Genomic DNA, 18,681 nt, shown 5'->3' on the forward strand with positions numbered 1-18,681 from the left:
GTTTAGTAATGACATAGGTATAGAATTTGGCATGAAAAACCATGGTGCCTTGAAATTGAAAAGTGGAGAATTGTTGAAATGAAAAGGAATAAAACTTTTGAATGGGGAAATGATAAAAGAACTTGGAGAAAAAGGTTGCACCTATTAAAGAATTGTGGAATTAGATTAAAAAAAAAAAGCTGAAATAAAGGAAATAATAGGAAAAGAATACAAGAGAAGACTACGGTTTGCTCTTCGGTCAAGATTGAATGGGAGAGACAATTTGCAGTAAAAACATGGGCAGTAGCTATATTTCGATATGGAGCAGGCATTATTCAATTGAAAGAAACTCAGCTGAAAAATATGGACAGGAAGACAACGAAAACGATAACAATGAATGGAGCTCTTCACCCAAAGAGTGATGTCAATAGGTTAAATGTGAAAAGAAAAGAGGGATGACGAGGAGTAACAGGTGGAGAACAATGAGTAAAAGACGAAGACAATAGTCTGAAAGTTTACGTCTCCAACTGTAATGAAAAGTTTATAAAGTGAAAATTTGAAAAATTGTAAGAGAGCAAACTAGTAAGAAGCAAGGAATTTAAGACAATAAAAAAATGAAAGACATGTGGATTGAAAAGAAAGTGCATGGCCAGTTCTGTAAAGATCTACCAGAGGCAGTGGACAATGGAAAAACCTGGCGACAGTTGTTAAACTTGAAGGTTGGGACACAAGCTATAATATGTGCAGCAAGGAGACCAGATTTAGCCTTGTCAGAAAAAAAAAAGGAACACAAGGGATCAATGATTGATATAGCAATGCCAGTTGATGTGAATGTGGAGAGAAATTAAAAGAAGAAGGTCGAAAAAATACCAAGACTTGAAAAGGAGGTAAAAAGATTGCGGAAATTGAAGAAGGTAGAAGTTGTACCTATTGTGACAGGAGTCCTGGGGAGTGTAGCAAAGGATTTATGGGTTATAGAAGTAGTGAGTTTATCAGGTTTGTGTTTATTTATCTGACTCCATAGAAATAAATAAAACAGACATTATATTTTAAGGGTAAAAAAAAATCAACTTTATTTATTAGTGGGAGGTATGCAGAGAGAGAGAGAGAGAGAGAGAGAGAGAGAGAGAGAGAGAGAGAGAGAGAGAGATAGAGAGAGAGAGAAAGAGAGAGCGTTTTGTTGGCAGAAGAGAATTTTCGTGAATGTGTGTGAGAAAAGTCAACGTAAAGAGAGAAATCCACAAAAGGAAAATGTTCATTTGGTTTGTACTTATCGGTTTAGATGGAGACAAAATTGGTTTGAATTTACTTTGATGTCTTCTTTTTTCTGGTTGTGTGAATTAGGCAGCATTTAGTAATTGAAGGCGTTGGCCGATACATGAGAGCGTAATCGGCTTCAGTTCACTGGTGCCTTTTTCTTCTTTTTTTCTTTGTTATATCTCTTAAGGTTTGATGACAGAATCCGTTCGTACATTTACTGACGTGGTAGCGCGAATTCCCTTTTCCTCATCTCTTTAGGTTGGGTGACAAGATTCGTCCGTACATTCACTGGCGCAGCGGAGCGAATCCTCTTCTCGAAAGTTCTTTTCTTCAATCGGAAGTCCCACGCTTTCTTCCGGTGCGCATGAGACCTTCGTCTCTGACTGTTGTTGCGGACCAGGATATGAATACCCTAACTCGCTACAAGAAAAAATAATGAAACGAATTGAATGAAGGAAACAAAGTACTCAAATGCTGGAATAAAATAAACATGTCGCTTATTTTCTGTTGAGAAACGAAAGTCTTGGGTGTACACGTGTTCATTCGGCCGTTGACGACTGCGCGTGTGGAAGGGAAGGGAAATGCAATAGAGAAATGCGAAGTGGCAAACTGGCCTATAGAAAGAGAGAGTTAAGCTCAGTAGAGAGTCGCGCCGATGTCTGTATTGATGGATCAAAGCCGAAGGGGAGATAGAGTGAGAAAGACATTCTAGTTCATGGAGAGAGAAAGCGTATAAAGTGTACGTACGGTCTGTTAGTTTTTTGTCCCACATAGTAGCAAGTGGTGTAAGGTACGCGCGTGCGTGCGCATACCGAAAAGCATGCTGTCGGTCTGTAGATCATCCAGCTAGGAGGCTGGTCTGAAAAAGGCCGGAAACAGCTTGTCTCTTGCTTTTATAGTCGTTTTCAGTGGTCTTTTGCGCATGTGTAGATTTCCTTTGAAAGGGGAAGTGACGTTGTCCTTGTGTGCGTACGTGTGCGTGTGTGTGAGTACATGTGTGTACGTTAGCGTGTGTGTGTGTGTGTATACACGTGAATGTGAGTGTATGTACACGAACGTTAATATATCTACTTGTGTGTACATGTGCGCGTATGTGTGTGCGTATGTAGATGACAAGTAATATAGCTTGAGATGTGAACGTGTGTTTTTGTGTGAGACTAGAAAAGGCTCGCACACTGTTGACTTCTCCACCTCCGTTTTGCAGTCAACTCCTATCAATCCCCACAGATTTGATAGGTGAATTGAGAAAATTGGGAGCCATTGCAATGTTCGAGTACTTCAAAAGACTGCCTTCGTAATCCCTTTTTTAGACGGGAATATTCACCGCTCACGTGAAACAGTCGCCAGTTTTTGTCGATGATGACTACAAAGTGGGTGTTCAATTTAACGCTATAATTGAAAACTGATCCTCGACGGTAAAAGTCATAAAAATACTTTTTTCAAACTGTTTTTTAATCTGAATGTTAAGTTTGTAATTGATGAGATTAACCAAAAGAACAAAAAATAAAAAACAAACAAAACAAAAACAAAAAATCCCCCAAAAAACAAAACAAAACAAAAACAGTATAATCTGTGGAATTTAGAATTGGGAGCAATCTCGTAGACGTCAGCCAATATAGCAAAATGAACACATCCAATAAATGTCATCAACCGTGCAAAAATGTAATGTTCTAGCAGTATTTTGTTTCTTTTTTTTTTTTTTTTTTAAAATTTTAAGCCATTATCGATCTCCAAACTGACTGTAAAGACAGCGCTATTTTTTTTTTCGTTCTAACTCGACACACTTAACAATCATTTACAGCCCCCACCCCAATATCTAGGTAGATACAACTAACTTACTAACTTAGCTTGCCTTTGATAACATTTATTTGTTGTATATATTTTCTTCACCTTTTTTGTCACTTTTTTTTTGGGGGGGGGGGGGACAATTTTAATAATTGCCCCACCCCACTAGTCTTTTTAAATTTGTATTTCTCTCTCCTCAACGGACAATCCAAGGGAGACAATTCCCAATGAAAATAAATTAGAGTTACCGTTCTTTGTTTTCAATCTTGTTCACTTCCGCTTAAAAGTCAACAACGCCGTTCCGATCAACTTCTTTTGTCTTTTAAAACATTTTAACTTGTTTATTCATGTAAGTAACCATTTTTTTTTAATTATTATTTCGGACGTTTTTTCCCCCCCCCAAAAAAAAATCAAATCCACACCGAAAACTATGCCTTTAATAACAATCAGTCTTGGTAAATGCATTGCTATTCGTTCTTAACATGTCTTACTCTTCCACGTGGATGAAATGTTTGGTACTTGTGCAGTTTACTGATCTTGCTAAAATAATAACGTTATCATTTAGAAAACCGTTTTTCAACATGGGGATGGGAGCTTTGTTAACTATTCTCTACTTTCATCTAACAATTGAATAAATAAAAGATACTGTAAAATTTAAATTTAGCATGAAAATCCTATCTAAAAAAATAGCTCGACCCGTAAAGCGTACGGTTATAAAAGTTTGATCCATATTGAGAATTACTCTTACATTAATAATAAAAGAAAGAAAAACTGAAAAAAAAAAAAAAAAAAATCACCAGTAATTATAACATAAGAAATTACGAGTTTTTACAATCCACAGAGGTACGGAAGTTGTCAAAAAAAAAAACAAAAACAAAAAAACAAGTAAAGGCAAAATAAGTTACGGGACGGGTTTGTATTACTGTACACATAGATTCGAAAAAGTTGTCAAAAAACAAATATATAACAAATAAATGTTATCAAAGGCAAGATAAGTTACTTTTCTACCAAACTGGATATAATTTTCGTGTTTTTATTCAATTTAACATGTTAATTCAGCTCGAAAAACATGCAGTGTTTACCGATGTATTGGAAAATTCAAGATGGCAGCCGATTCTCTCGTTAACACGGTAAGTTCAGGAAAAGGTGTTATAAATATTAAACTAGACAAAATACTATTAAAAACCACCGAATATATGTCAAGTTATGTCACGGTAACATATATTGAGTGAATTTCTAACAGTATTTTGTCTAGTTTATTATTTATTACACCTTTTTCCAAACTTACCGTGTTAAAGAGAGAATCGGCCGCCATTTTGAATTTTCCAATACATCGCTAAACACTGTATGGTTTTCGAGCTGAATAAACATGTTAAATTGAATAAAAACACGAAAATTATATCCAGTTTGGTAGAAAAGTAACTTATCTTGCCTTTGTTGATAACATTTATTTGTTATATATTTGTTTTTTGACAACTTTTTCGAATCTATGTGTACAGTAATACAAACCCTTTTTTTTTTTTTCACACTTTATTTTCCTACTTTTACTCATGACTCCGGGTTTGATCCTTCCTACTTACCTACCATAACATTTTTTAAAACTCCCCCCCCGTCCCGGAAACAAACACTCGGGCAACGCCGGGTAACCCCGCTAGTATCAAATAAAACATTAAAAATTTATCCAGATAGGTAGAAAAGTAATGTATCTTGCCTTTGATAACATTTAGGTATTTTTTTTAGATTAGTTCCACCTCCACAATTTTCTTTTAAGTGACACCTTATACAGGTTTTCGACTGTGCTGAATACGAAAATCCCATTGAAATTTTGCAGAAATAATTAGTTATTGAGATATAAAAAGTTGTATTATGCATTGTATTCTTTGGCGGCTATCTCTTTTACACGCATGCAGTGTCAGTCATAGATGAGTTGATTTGTTTATGGCGCACGCACATAAAAAAGATGCCTGCCAAAGAATACAATGCATAGTACAACTTTTTATATCTCGATAACTAATTATTTATGTAAAATTTTAATGCGATTTTCGTATTCAGCATAGTCGAAAACTTATAAAAGTCGTCATTTAAAAGAAAATTATGGAGGTGGACCTAATCTGAAAATTTACCAACATTTATTTGTTATATATTTGTTTTTTGACAACTTTTTCGTACCTCTGTGGATTGTGATACAAACCTGAAAATCCTATCTAAAAAATAACTCAGTCCGTAAACTGCACAAGTATAAGTTTAGTCCTTAATCAAAATTGCCCCTGTATTAATAAAAAACAAAGAAAGAACTGTAAAAAAAAAAATATGTACGCGCTTGCATGTACAAAATTGGCCACCAGCCATAACATAAGAAATTACATTGCTTAATAGTCAGAAGACTTCTTGTTTACAGCAAATTCAAATGAAATCTTCGTTTTCAGCATACCTGAAAATCTTTAAAAGTCATCATTTAAAAGGTGATTTTTAAGGTGGAAAGTAAGTAAAAATTTACCAAACTCTAACCTACTTAGCCGTGACGAAATGAAAATATCATGCTTGCTGGAAAATTACTTCTGGTACCAGTTGTCAAAAACTCTGGCAAAAACATCTGACCCACAAAGTTATTGCCCTATGTGTATCCTTTCATCATTAACAACCCTTGAATCATAAATATCAGCAAAAAAAAAAAAAATACTTGAACCCTACCATTATCCCTAAGTCTGGGTGGCTTCATAAATCCATCTCTAAAACTTTCCAACAACCCCTCTCTCCCCTCCCCAAAAACAAGGACATGGTTACATCGAAGAATTAACGGAAACTGTACCCTGTCGTTTAAATGCTATCTGGTTGAAAGGTAAATGATCATTTTACATCTATATATATAAAAGTCAAAATGTTTGTGTGTGCGTTTTCGTGTATGTCAGAGAAAGACTTTTCTCCAACGCCTTTTCATGGGTGTCGCTTCTTAAAACTTTTTATATCACATCTAAATCATATGTACGAGTTAACAACGTGGGCGTGGGGGGGTGAGGGTTCGCCTGTCTATTTAATTTGCCTGACTTTCAAAAGATAAATATTCCACATATTCGGATCGCCGCATCTTTGCTTTCACTTTTCTGTATAAAACAGCAAACCTGGATTCGAACCAGATGTAAACGTCACCGTCAACTATCCTGCAGTAAAACGATTTGACCTCATTAAAAACTGGGGAATAGCGTGATGTTTGACATTCACATTTTAATCGCTCTTACACTGCTACTGTCGCCGTAGCGCAGGTGTTCAGGCTCAGCGTATGGGCCTCAAGGTTCCGGGTTTGAGCCAACCTGTCACCAACTCCCCCCCTATTTTTTTTTTTTCCATTTTTAAAATCGCTGTTTTTTATGTTTTTTTTTTATATTTTAACAGGGTTAAGTTTCCTTTTTGTTTTTCTTTACCCCCCCCCCCTCCCAAACGCACACACCTACAAGCACCCGGGCAACACCGGGTACCCCCCCCTCCCGTTTATTCTATAAAGGCAAAATAGGTGTGCATGTTTGTGTATGCCTGTCAGTTACTATTTTGGAGACGTTTCCTTATTCTCCTTAGATTTTAATATCTCCGATTCGAAAACGGACGTCGTCGCTATCTTTATTTTGATCAACTTTTAAAAAAAACTCCCTCGTTCCCGATGTTTGTTTGTCTTTTTTGTATAAATAAAGCAAAACTAATCAAAGCAAAGTCAACCTTCCTGGCCTTCCGGCCGGGACATCCAGAAAGGCAATCAGCTTTGATCAGTATGGGGGAAACCCTTCATATCAGACAATTGCTATTCATTTGGACACTGCTCTCCCTTTTTGGGAGGAGCTGGTTTTCCCCAACATCGTAGGGAAACAAGTACGGGGCAGAAAGCTGAAAGCTTAACTGGCCTACAGCCAGATGTTCATTTCTATGCTTACATGATTCTCATTCATTTCTTTATTATCGCTAAATTTGAACACTTTACACTTCCACTCGAGTCATGGCACAGTGATAAACTTTCAGGATTTCTTTCACTTTCTTTTCCGCCTTTGTGTCACAAGTTCAAGCCTGCCTGCCTACTACACCCCCTTCCCCCCAAAAAACGAACACCCTGGGCAACGCCGAGCATCCCCGCTATTCAAATATATTTGCAAAACTAATCTCTACTTTAAAGTCTAAAAATAATTGTTGATTTTTATCCTCTCCCCAAATGCTACAGATTGTTTGCATGTAATCACCTAAAAGAGTAGAATCTCATATTTCATTGGTTATGGGGATTTAACTGAGGATCCTCGTCTATTAATGCAGATATATGGTAGGGAATCATTTTATGATAAATTTACGTAGAAAGCTGAACCTATGCTAAAAATTGAACAATTTTTATGAAACTTTGTTAATTTACGGCATTCCAAAGAATTTACCAAAAAATAACCATGATCGAAAATGTGTTTGTTTTATGGTATGTGAACCGATTTTCGCTCTTTTAATACCAGATTCAATTATTTCAATGAAACTTTTTATGCTTAAAGTTCTTTAATTTTAAAACATTTTTTTAGACATTTCTTGCAAAACTTTTCTTTTGAATTAAATTTGTTAATACATTTTTGCAAAACAGTATTTTGCATTACATTTTTTTTTTACAATACAGTCTTTTTACAGACAAAAATTTTTTTACAATACCGTCTTTTTACAGACAAAAATTTTTTTTACAATACAGTCTTTTTACAGACAAAAATTTTTTTATAATACAGTCTTTTTACAGACAAAAAAATTTTTACAATACAGTCTTTTTACAGACAAAAATTATTTTTATAATACAGTCTTTTTACAGACAAAATTATTTTTTACAATACAGTCTTTTTACAGACAAAATTTTTTTTTATAATACAGTCTTTTTACAGACAAAAAATTTTTTTAAAATACAGTCTTTTTACAGACAAAATGTTTTTACAATACGGTCTTTTACAGACAAATGTTTTTTACAATACAGTCTTTTTACAGACAAAAATTTTTTTTACAGTACAGTCTTTTTACAGACAAAAATTGACAATGCATTTTTGCAAAACAGTCTTTATGCTTTAAGTTCTTAAAATGTCCAAATGCATTTATTTGAAGTATATGTAAAAAGAAAAAACCCCAGAAAGGACTAGGATAAATCTCAGGTAAGTGTAAGGTGTGAACTATTTCAGGCAGTTTAGTTTTATGCCTAGTATTGTTTTTTTAGTCGTAAATTGTATTTATCCTAAAACTAAAAATAAAATTGAAATTCATGAACAGCATTTCTTTCCACAAACTTCTCATATGTGGAACACATTACCATGGAACTGTTTCCTTGCATATTTGAACATGGTTGAATTCAAGACAAATGCCAAATAAATAGTTTTTTACAAAATGTTTTTGTAAAACATTTGTTTACAAAACATTTTTTATAATACATTTTTTTATAATTTTTTTGCATTAAAACTGTTTTTACATTATAGTTTTTTTACCAAAAAAAAATTTATAATACATTTTTACATTACATTTTTTTTACAAAACATTTTTTATAAGACAATTTTTAAAATGCATTTTTTTGCGATGCATTTGTACAAAACTTTTTTGCATTAAATCTTTTACAAAAAACATTTTTTTATAATACATTTTTTATAGTTTTTGCAAAAAAATTTCTATTTTTTTTGTTTGTTTTTTTATGCATTTTTTCCATTACATTTATTACAAAACTTTTTTCTTAATAGTTTTTTAGAAAAAACAATTTATAATACATTTTGTTACGAAGCCTGGTTGTACAAAACCTTTTTTTTTTTTTTTTTTTTTTTTTTGCATTATATTTTTTTTGCAATGCAGTTTTTGCGCAAAACATTTTTCTTTCTAAAAAACACTTTCCTGTACAAAAATTAGATATTAAATGCTTTATTTTGAACATTTATCTCTTTCCAGTTCTGAAAACCTTACAAAATGACTCGTCGGGCCCGCCGCTGTTTAGGTGCTATAGAGAAAAAACCACACCAAGGGAGTTCCTGGGAGGAACTCTCGTCAGCCAACCAAACCAAATCTCATCACAAATCGTCTGGGTCTGGTGGGATAGAGAAACACAGATTGAATAAGCAAGTGTCGATGGAAGCCGCTGCAGAGAATTTCTTAAAGCAGCGTGCACAAGAAGGCAAAATAAAATCAAAAGCAGCCAATGCAGAAAAAGAAATGATGATCGATTACATGCGGAGAGATCGGAAACGAGAAAAGCGACGTCTGAAAAGAATTGGCACTAAGGAGACAAATATGGTAAACTCGATTTGTAATTTGAATTTAAGAATTTCGGTGCAAGAATGGCTTACCAGAATAAAAAAAAAATGCATCAAGGGAGAAAACTCTGATAAAGTTCTGAAGTTTTTGAAGTTTTGAGTTTTTGAGATGAGGACTGATTGGTTATATTACTTGTCTTGATCAGATTATTGTTCTCATCTTGAGTGTTATTTGTGCAACGTTTCAGTTGGATTGTCCTTCGACCGTCTTCAGGCATGTTGCTTGTTGTTTGAAAAGAAAAAGAGAAAAGTTACCAGCTCCGTAGATATTTTTGTATTCTGTGAGTTAGTATCTATTTTATGGTTTTAGTTTCAAATTTGTGAAAAAAGTTAATTGACAAATGGTAGGCAACTCTAATAAAGATCCATAGGGGATTATCTCCCTTTCATTGCCAAAATTTTAAGGGTGTACAATATTTGTTTTTCTAAAATTAGAGGCCCCCAAATGCTATTAAAATCTAAGCTCGGTCTGCTTAGTAATTTTTCTTTTCGCATATGTGTTGCCTCTGAGTCGCCTGACTCTCCACCTTGCATCCTTGTTAATTATTTTCATCTCGTTCCACAAAGGAAAGTGTGTTTCTTTTTCTTTCAATATGTAATCAGCTAGTCCCTTTTTACCCCTTCCTCCGTGTCACGGCCTAACGGTGTTCTTCCAGTCTCACCTTTGTATAGTTTTCTGCATTTTAAACTCCTTGCCCTAACATTCACAGGGAACATGAGTTGGAGCAGTTACATTGTGAGCATTGCCAAGACCACTGTGAAGAAGGTAGGCTCTCTCTACCGTGCTAGAAAGCTACTAGTGCCTGAAAGTATCTTGTACCTCTATAAGCCAACCATTCATCCATATATGGAGTATTGTTGTCTCATTTGGACTGGTAAGTCATTCGCAGCAAGCACTCGACTGCATACACCAACTATCAACAATTTCCCTTACTCTCTATCTGTGCCGAAATCTAAGTAAAAATTCCATTAACAGAGTTCTTTTTCCTAAAGCTGCTCATCCGTGGAACACAGTATCACAAAGCTGCTTCCCGGCTGAATATGACATGGTTATTTTCAAGTCCAACATGAACATGTTCTTGAAGAGCGTCATCTGAAATAAATTGTTATAAAATTTCCATTATGCTAAACATTAACCTTGAGTGACCTCTGGGCCTTCATGAGTGGTGACTATATGAAATATAATAAAAAAAAAATGTAGTCTCTTCCATTTCAAGTGGTAATGTCTTGTTTGGGGTGAAAAAAAAAAAAATTTACTTCTAACATTATCGTCTTCTATATGTATATATATATATATATATATATATGGAAAAACTATAAATCTATATCTATAAATATAAAAGCGAAAATGTATGTGTGTTTGCTTTTTCTGTATGTCTACAAAAGGCTTTTTTCAGAGAAGCGGTCGGTCGCCTAACTACTTTTTAAAACTATAAATATAAAAGCGAAAATGTTTGTATGTGTGTTCGCTTTTTCTGTGTGTCTACAAAAGGCTTTTTTCAGAGAAGCGGTCGGTTGGTTCACAACTTTTTAAAACTTTTTATATCACATATAAATGGTAATATCTCACAGTTAACAACGAAGCTCGCCTGTCTATTTAATTTGCTCGATTTCGGGAAGATAAATATTCAATATTTGTCGCTTGCAGCATGTGGGTTAGTCTTTTTCCTATAACATCTTGGGGGCGAGGAAAAAAAGCGTTCAGCAGTAAATGAAATCCTGCAGTCAAACTGACCTCATTAACTCATTAAAACGGGCACCTGCTAAATCCAACTAATTAAATAAATTCAAACGTGTTTCCGTTAGCATCTCGCGGTGGGGCAATGGTTAACATTGCATGTTTTTTTTTTCACACTTTAATTTACAACTTTGCCTCAAGGGTTCGGGTTCGATCCTCATACTTACTTTTTTTTTAACACCCTCCCCCAAACACCCGGGCAACGCCGGGTACCCCTCGCTAGTCACATATAAATTGTAATATTTCAGAGTTAACAACAAAGCTCACCTGTCTATTTAATTTGCTCGACTTTGTGAAGATAAATATTCAACATTTGTTGCTCACCGCATGTGGGTTTAGAGAGAGACAAATAGCGAGAGATATCTAGACAGGAAACGAAATACGTAATTTAATAAACGCTAATGTGAAATAGAACAAAAAAAATAAAATACTGCTATGTCATCTCGTAACGCTCCCGCGATGACCTCATTTAGTGGCTATCTGTCAATCAAACCTCTTTCACTCGCTTTATAAGCATTATTTTAACACTATAATCAATTCCTCTTACTCTTGGCCTACGCAGTTAAGTCGTTGGAGTTTGCTTCACCTCCGCGTCAAGGCTCCCGGGTTCAATCCAGCCTCACGACCCAAACTATTTTTTTTTTCTTTTACATCTTTAGACACGCGGGCAACGTTTCTTTATTTTTTTTACTTCGCTTATTCTTTAGTTTACTCCCCCCCCCCCCCATACACACAGCGGGTTTTTTTTTTTTGCTGTTTTTTTTTTTTTTTTTTTTTTTTTCGTTTTTCTGATTCTTTTAACATCGTTTCAGGGTTATTACTTATCCCCCCCCCATACACACACCTACAAACACCTGGGCAACGCCGGGTACTCCCCCCCCCCGCTAGTCTTATATATAAAAGGCAAAATGTGTGTTTGTATGTCTTGCAAAAACTTCTGACAGATGCATTGAAACATGACAAAATCAGTATCGTGTTAAAGCTTGGTCTCCCGGACGACAAATATCAAAAAACATTATTCCTTCACCTTCAATTTTTTATAAGGAGAGGTTGTTTTTTTGCCGACATTTTCGGAAGTCGTCTTCTTTCAATTGACTACCCTTAATTCCAATGCTCACAACTTCCGATTTCATGATGGACGCATCAGCTAAGACGTTATCTTTTTTTTTACCTTCTTTTCCTCTTTTGCATTACGGGTTCGAGCCTGCCTGCCTACTACCATTTTTTTTTTTTAACGCTGCCTACTGTTGTTTTGATCACCTCTACCACTCCACCTCACCACTACTATCACTTTTTTTAAACCCCTCTGTGTGTATGTGTGTTAGTATGTCTACTAAATGTTTTTGTCAACAGCATCCGACTGGGTCGAAATCAGTACCATCTGAAAAAGCAATCATTCAGATGCATAATATGTGAAAATTAAAAGAAAAAGATTGCTTCTGTGGCAGTCAACGTCATCACATTTTGGCAGTGGGGGTCAGTTTTCACGTTACTATTTTCGCAAGTCACTCACGCATAATTAACTAAAACTGTGTTTATAAACCTTATTTTGCAACGTCATGACATCATAAGCACTCATGGCCATGTCGGCAAACACATTTGCCAGTAACTTTTTTCTATTTTCCTCTTTTGCGTTTCAGGTTTGAGCCTGGCTGCTGCTACTCATTTTCTTTTTTTTTCAGTTGCATAGGCACTTGCTGCTATTTTGATTTAAAGAAAAGATGTTTTGATTCATTTATTTATTCATTTTTTGGGGGGAGGGGTTCCAGCACATGGGCAACAAAAAGTGCTTAATATCTGGAAAATAACTTCTCTTCGTATCCCTTCTGCCGAAATATCGGGTGGGGGAGGTTGTCACATACTTCTTTTTCTGTTTGAGTGATTCTATTCTTGTATTTTTGAAATTGTTGTGCGAGTATCGATGAAAAAGTGCTCAGTATCCTTAGTATAGCAGGTGCGTCCAAACTGAACTGTATGTTGACTCTGGCAATGCTGGGTATCCATACTAGTTTCTTATAATTATGAAGTGTGTCTTGTTCGCTTTTGTTCGTGTTATTGCTTCATGAGTTTAGATTTAAAGTTGTGTGTCAATGCTGTCAAGAATAATTACAAGAACCCTTCCCAACCACTAATAGCTGCAGCTAAAGATACATTAACTAAAAATAATTTGTTTAAACTCCTTGGCTTAACGTTCACAAGGAACATGAGCTGGAACAGTACGTCAAGGGCATTACTGCGGCTGCTGTGAGGAAGGTGGGCTCTCTCTACTATGCTAGAAAGTTGTTTACGTCTGAAACTATCCTGTACGTCTACAAGGCAACCATTCACCCATGCAGGGAGTCTTGTTGTCACTTTTGGACTGGTGCATCTTCTACTAGTCTCTCACTCCTGGACAGAGTTCAAAAGGGAGCCGCAAACTTGATAGGTCCTGAACTGTCATCTAAGCTTCAACCTCTGTCCCATCTATGGAATGTTGCATCCCTCTGCCTTTTTAACAAATATTTTAATGGTGGATGCTCTGACGAACAAGCCCTTGTACCTCCTCAACGTAAGTATCCCCCACAAGCAGCAAAGTCCCACACCTACATAGTCGAGATCCCTAGATGTAAGAAAGCCTTCTACTCTAATAATTTCTTTCCCAGAACTGCTACATTTGGAATTCCCTTCCGGGTTCCTGCTTCCCTAACTGTACTGACATGCAGAAGTTTAAGTGTAATGTGAACAGACATCTTGCTGCTAAACTCCCTTCATAGTATCCCTCCAACTTATGTCTCCGATAGTAGCCCCTGACATCAATGTGGCACTGTGTCTTGTTTGAGGTGAAAATGTAATAAAAAAAAAAGATATATTAATGCTAAATAGAACGAACTTGTAGAAAAAATAAATGATTACAAATTCTTTTTATTATTCAGGTTTGTTTCAAATGCCGTCAAACTGGCCATGACATGGCTACTTGTCCAAAAGTAGATATGACTGAAGAAGGTTCTGGAATTTGTTTCAAGTGTGGATCAACGGAACATTCTTTAAACCAGTGCAGAATGAAAGGTGAGTTACAAGACCCCCCCCCCCATCCACATACACACACAACTGAAAATACCAAAGTTTCTGTGTTGGAATATTTTGGGAGAGTAATGGGGTATGATCCCACACAGTCGGATGATTCTATTTATAAACGATGCTGCTAAGAACTGACGAATCAAATAAATTCACGTGCTGCTACCAACCAATCAGAAACCAGAATTGCTTCATAAATATTAAACCTTTTCTGGTGCAATTTCACATGTTCTTTCCCGGGTTTCGACACGGTAAGAATATTTTGTTCTGAGGAACTGTCTACTACAAACAAGTCACCTACCAAGACTTGTGTGTAACAGCGAACCATGAGAGGATTCAAAATGGCTTACACTTCTACAGGTTATGGGCCCAGCGTGCGTCTTTATTTCGATGGATCCGAATCAAAGTTCGAATTGTGGCAAGTTAAATTTCTGGGATATCTACGAATCCAAAAGCTACACAAAGTACTAGAAACACAACCTGAAAACAGAAACGACCCCGACTTCATTGAAAAGAACGCAACTGTCTTTGCGGAATAAATACAGTTTTTAGATGACTGAAGTCTATCCTGGACGACGGCTGCAAAGAATTAAACATATTGAGAGAGCATTATTTATCGAAAGGAAGCCGAAACTGTTACTGATTGTATTATAAGAGCCGAGACAACTGCAAATTCTTTAAAAATGTCTGGCGAAGTTATAAGTGACAGTCTGTTAATTTCCATGGTCCTTAAGGGATTACCGAGTGATTTCAAGCCATTTACCACCGTGATAACCCAGAAAGAAATACCCATGCCAGGAATAAAAAACGCAACTTTGCCAAAAGCAGGTTTTTTCCTAAGAAAAGTACAAAAATTATGTTATAATTGGACGACCTAAGCACAAGAGTTTCCAATGTAGATACAGGACTCAAAATGGCGACTACATTAAAAATGTAGAGAGCTCTGTTAGCGAACATACATTTTTATTTTCGTGTACATTTGATGCGTCAACGAGCAATAATAATTTTCTTGTCGGTTGTGGGGCCACGACACATGTGATTACAAAGGAATCTGATTTTATCAATTTTGATCCCAACTTTAAGCAACAAAATCATTTTGTAGAACTGGCTGACGGGAGTCGAGTCAATGATATCGTTTTGAAAAAGGCAATGCAAAAATCTCGCTAAAGAACAATAAGGCTGAACTGTGTTTCGGTATTCAGGAGTTCGCTCTTCTGGTCCCAAAATTTAAACAAAATATATTTTCTATGCAGGCTGCCATGGGACAATGTGCAGATATAAACTTTGGCCCCAATAAATCGGGGCTGGTGTGCCCGAATGGAACTGTATTTGACATTGGGGGGGGGGGATGGAAGACTATATTATTTAAATGGTGTAGTCCCATCAAAAACCGCCTGCCATGATCTACAGATATGGCATAAAATTCTTGGACACTGCAATATTCCTGATATCAAAAAGTTGCCGACTGTAGTTGATGGAATGTGAATACAAACATCAAAAACCTTCAACTGCAACGTCTGTACGCAGGGGAAGATGACAAACTATGAATACAAGAAAGCAGAAAAAAATCCAATCAATGGTGCATTGTGACTTGAACGGTCCCGTAGAACCGATGGCCAGAGAACATTATAGATATGTGTTGAATTTCGTAGATGACCATTCAGGTTTAATAATGGTTTATTTTTTAAAGAATAAATCTGATACCCTGCTAGCAACTAAGAAATATCTAGCCGACATGACCCCCTACGGTGAAATCAAGTGTATTCGCTCTGACAACGGTACGGAATTCATCTATTAAGACTTTGAACTTTTATTAATTAACCAACGTATCAGGCATGAAACATCAGCTCCTAGATTGCCACACCAAAACGGGACTGCTGAACGTGCGTGGCGAACACTTTTTGAAATGGCAAGATGCCTACTCATTGAATCAAAACTCCCTAAAAACCTCTGGACGTATGCACTTATGGCGGCAGCCTATATACGCAACAGGTGTTTTAACAAAACACTATCTAAAACTCCATATGAATCTTTCTGCGGTAAAAAAAAAAAAAAAAAAATTTAAGCAGAATGCATATATTTTAGTTCAACTTGCTTCGCATATATAGAGAAAAAGAGTAAATTGAATATTAAAGCTGACAGAGGTATATTTCTGGGATACGATAAAAACAGTCCAGCACATTTAATATTTTTTTCCCGAAAAAAAATAAAATAAAAAGAATCCGGTGTGTACAATTCAGACACGTTTAATTGTAAAGACGAAAACCCGTCATATGAAGAGGATGGAATTATATTACCTCAAATAATTAGAACAAACGAAAAGAATAAAAATGACGGAGACGAGTGTCGATGATGATGATGAAGTCGAGAGATATCCCAAAAAGAAATAGAAGACGACCCGATTTTTTTGTGGTCGACAATATAAAAGATTATCAAATCGACTATTGCTATTCAGTGGAAAATGCCCCAATAAACTGTGAAATTTATATTACCCCTCAAGAGGGATTTATAATGAAAAATAAAAATAGCGTGTGGCGACTTAACAAGTCATATGGTCTAAAGCAGAGTGCTCAGTGTTGGAACAAAGTGTTCCATGATTATATTATTAAACAACAATTTAGACAATGCGCTGTAGACCCCTGTTTATATACCCAACACAAAGACGATAAACTACTGATTTTGGTTTTGTGGGTCGAGGATATTTTAATCGCATCAAATTGTGACATAATGTTAACTGATGTTAAGAACAAATTAAGTAAAAGATTCAAAATGACCGATCTTGGCAAAATATCCTGGTTTCTGGGGATAGAATTTACTCAAAGCAAAGGACTTGTTACGATGACTCAATCAAGGTACATTGACAAAATACTATTAAAATTTGGAATGGGAGAGTGCAAGAAACGCTCTGCACCGGTCGAAAATGATATTAATAAAAAGTGTACACACAGTCTGAAATAATGAATGACACAATATCGCGAAATTATGGGTAGTCTTATATATTTGATGACTGCAACCAGGCCCGACGTATGCTATACAGTAACGAAACTGTCACAGAGATTATCACGACCGAGAATGAAGGATTTGGACAGAGCTAAACAAGTCCTACGTTATTTAAAAGGAACTAAAGAACAGAAGTTAGTATTTAGAAAATCAAGAAATCCCCTAAAATTATAAGGTTTTTCGGATTCAGACTGGGCAAGCGACGAGGATCGCAAGAGTGTATCTGGATATTGTTTTAGACTCTCAGAAAATGGGCCTATTATTTCATGGAAATCTAAAAAGCAACAGATTGTATCTCTCTCTACGTGTGAAGCAGAATTTATCGCGATCACACACACGACCCAGGAAGCACTCTACCTTCAAAATATCCTGAAGACTATTTTAGAGCCAGAATTGATTACAAGCCCCGTGGTAATTAATTGTGATGATCAAGCCAGTATAGTCTTAGCACAGAGCACGGATGATCAATCAAAGATCTAGGCATATGGATATAAAATGCCATTTCGTAAAAAATGAGAGATCTAGGCATATGGATATAAAAAATGCCATTTCGTAAAAAACGAGAGATCTAGGCATATGGATATAAAATGCCATTTCGTAGAAAAGGAGATAGAGCTACAACGTTTTTCTCAAAACTTGTTGGTGAATTCGACTGAATAATTTTTTTTTCACTGCCCTGTATGTATATAGATTTCTATATATTAAAAATACAGACCAGTGAAGTTCCACTTATGAGAAGGCTATTACTTTTTTGCATGAATATCAGCGGAAAACCCTAGGGATAATGCTCAGTATATAGATTTCTATATATAAAAAATAAAAAGAAAAGAAAAGAAAATTAGTCCTGGACAAGACGTTAAACTGTATCCATTTTATTTTGTATTAACACTTTAACCTACTAATACTTTTGCTTAAAAAAAAAAAAAAAAAAAAAAACTTTGTAATTTTCCTTTTTGACGCTTGAACACAATTAAAAATGGCATCTTTTTAAATGCTAAAATTCTAAGATCCAAATGATTTCTAATTTTTGGTATGTCTAAGTAAATATAAAAATATATATTTATTTTTGAGCAGAACAAACACAAGGGACTTCCCCATTATAAAAAATAGGGAGGATGTTGGAATATTTTGGGAGAGTAATGGGGTATGATCCCACACAGTCGGACGATTCTATTTATAAACGATGCTGCTAAGAACTGACGAATCAAATAAATTCACATGCTGCTACCAACCAATCAGAAACCAGAATTGCTTCATAAATATTAAACCTTTTCTGGTGCAATTTCACATGTTCTTTCCCGGGTTTCGACACGGTAAGAATATTTTGTTCTGAGGAACTGTCTACTACAAACAAGTCACCTACCAGGACTTGTGTGTAACAGCGAACCATGAGAGGATTCAAAATGGCTTACACTTCTACACTCTGGCTCAATAAAAGATATTTGCATGCACCATGAAATTGTCTACAGAGTTCAATGCGGTGATCACAGTTTTATAGCGTTGGGTTGCGTTTTAATACGTCGGAAAAGGTATAAATCCGCAATTTCAAATCTCGATTTTTAAGGGGCCATAGAAGCCATTGTT

At 35.7% G+C, this 18,681-nt stretch overlaps 1 protein-coding gene across 1 annotated transcript in view; it reads left to right on the forward strand.

Moving 5' to 3' along the window:
- Nucleotides 1-2,350: 2,350 nt before the first annotated feature.
- LOC145248841 (zinc finger CCHC domain-containing protein 9-like) overlaps nucleotides 2,351-18,681 on the forward strand; it is a 36,231-nt gene continuing 19,900 nt past the window's right edge. The window contains exons 1-3 of the mRNA XM_080110565.1: nucleotides 2,351-3,373; nucleotides 8,944-9,285; nucleotides 13,956-14,088. Of these exons, the coding sequence (XP_079966691.1) occupies nucleotides 8,962-9,285; nucleotides 13,956-14,088 (457 nt within the window). The 5' untranslated portion in view covers nucleotides 2,351-3,373; nucleotides 8,944-8,961. The remainder of the gene's footprint in view (nucleotides 3,374-8,943; nucleotides 9,286-13,955; nucleotides 14,089-18,681) is intronic.

This window comes from Euprymna scolopes, chromosome 27 (genome assembly GCF_053919585.1).
Source record: "Euprymna scolopes isolate OS-2025 chromosome 27, ASM5391958v1, whole genome shotgun sequence".
In the NCBI taxonomy this organism is placed as follows: domain Eukaryota; kingdom Metazoa; phylum Mollusca; class Cephalopoda; order Sepiida; family Sepiolidae; genus Euprymna; species Euprymna scolopes.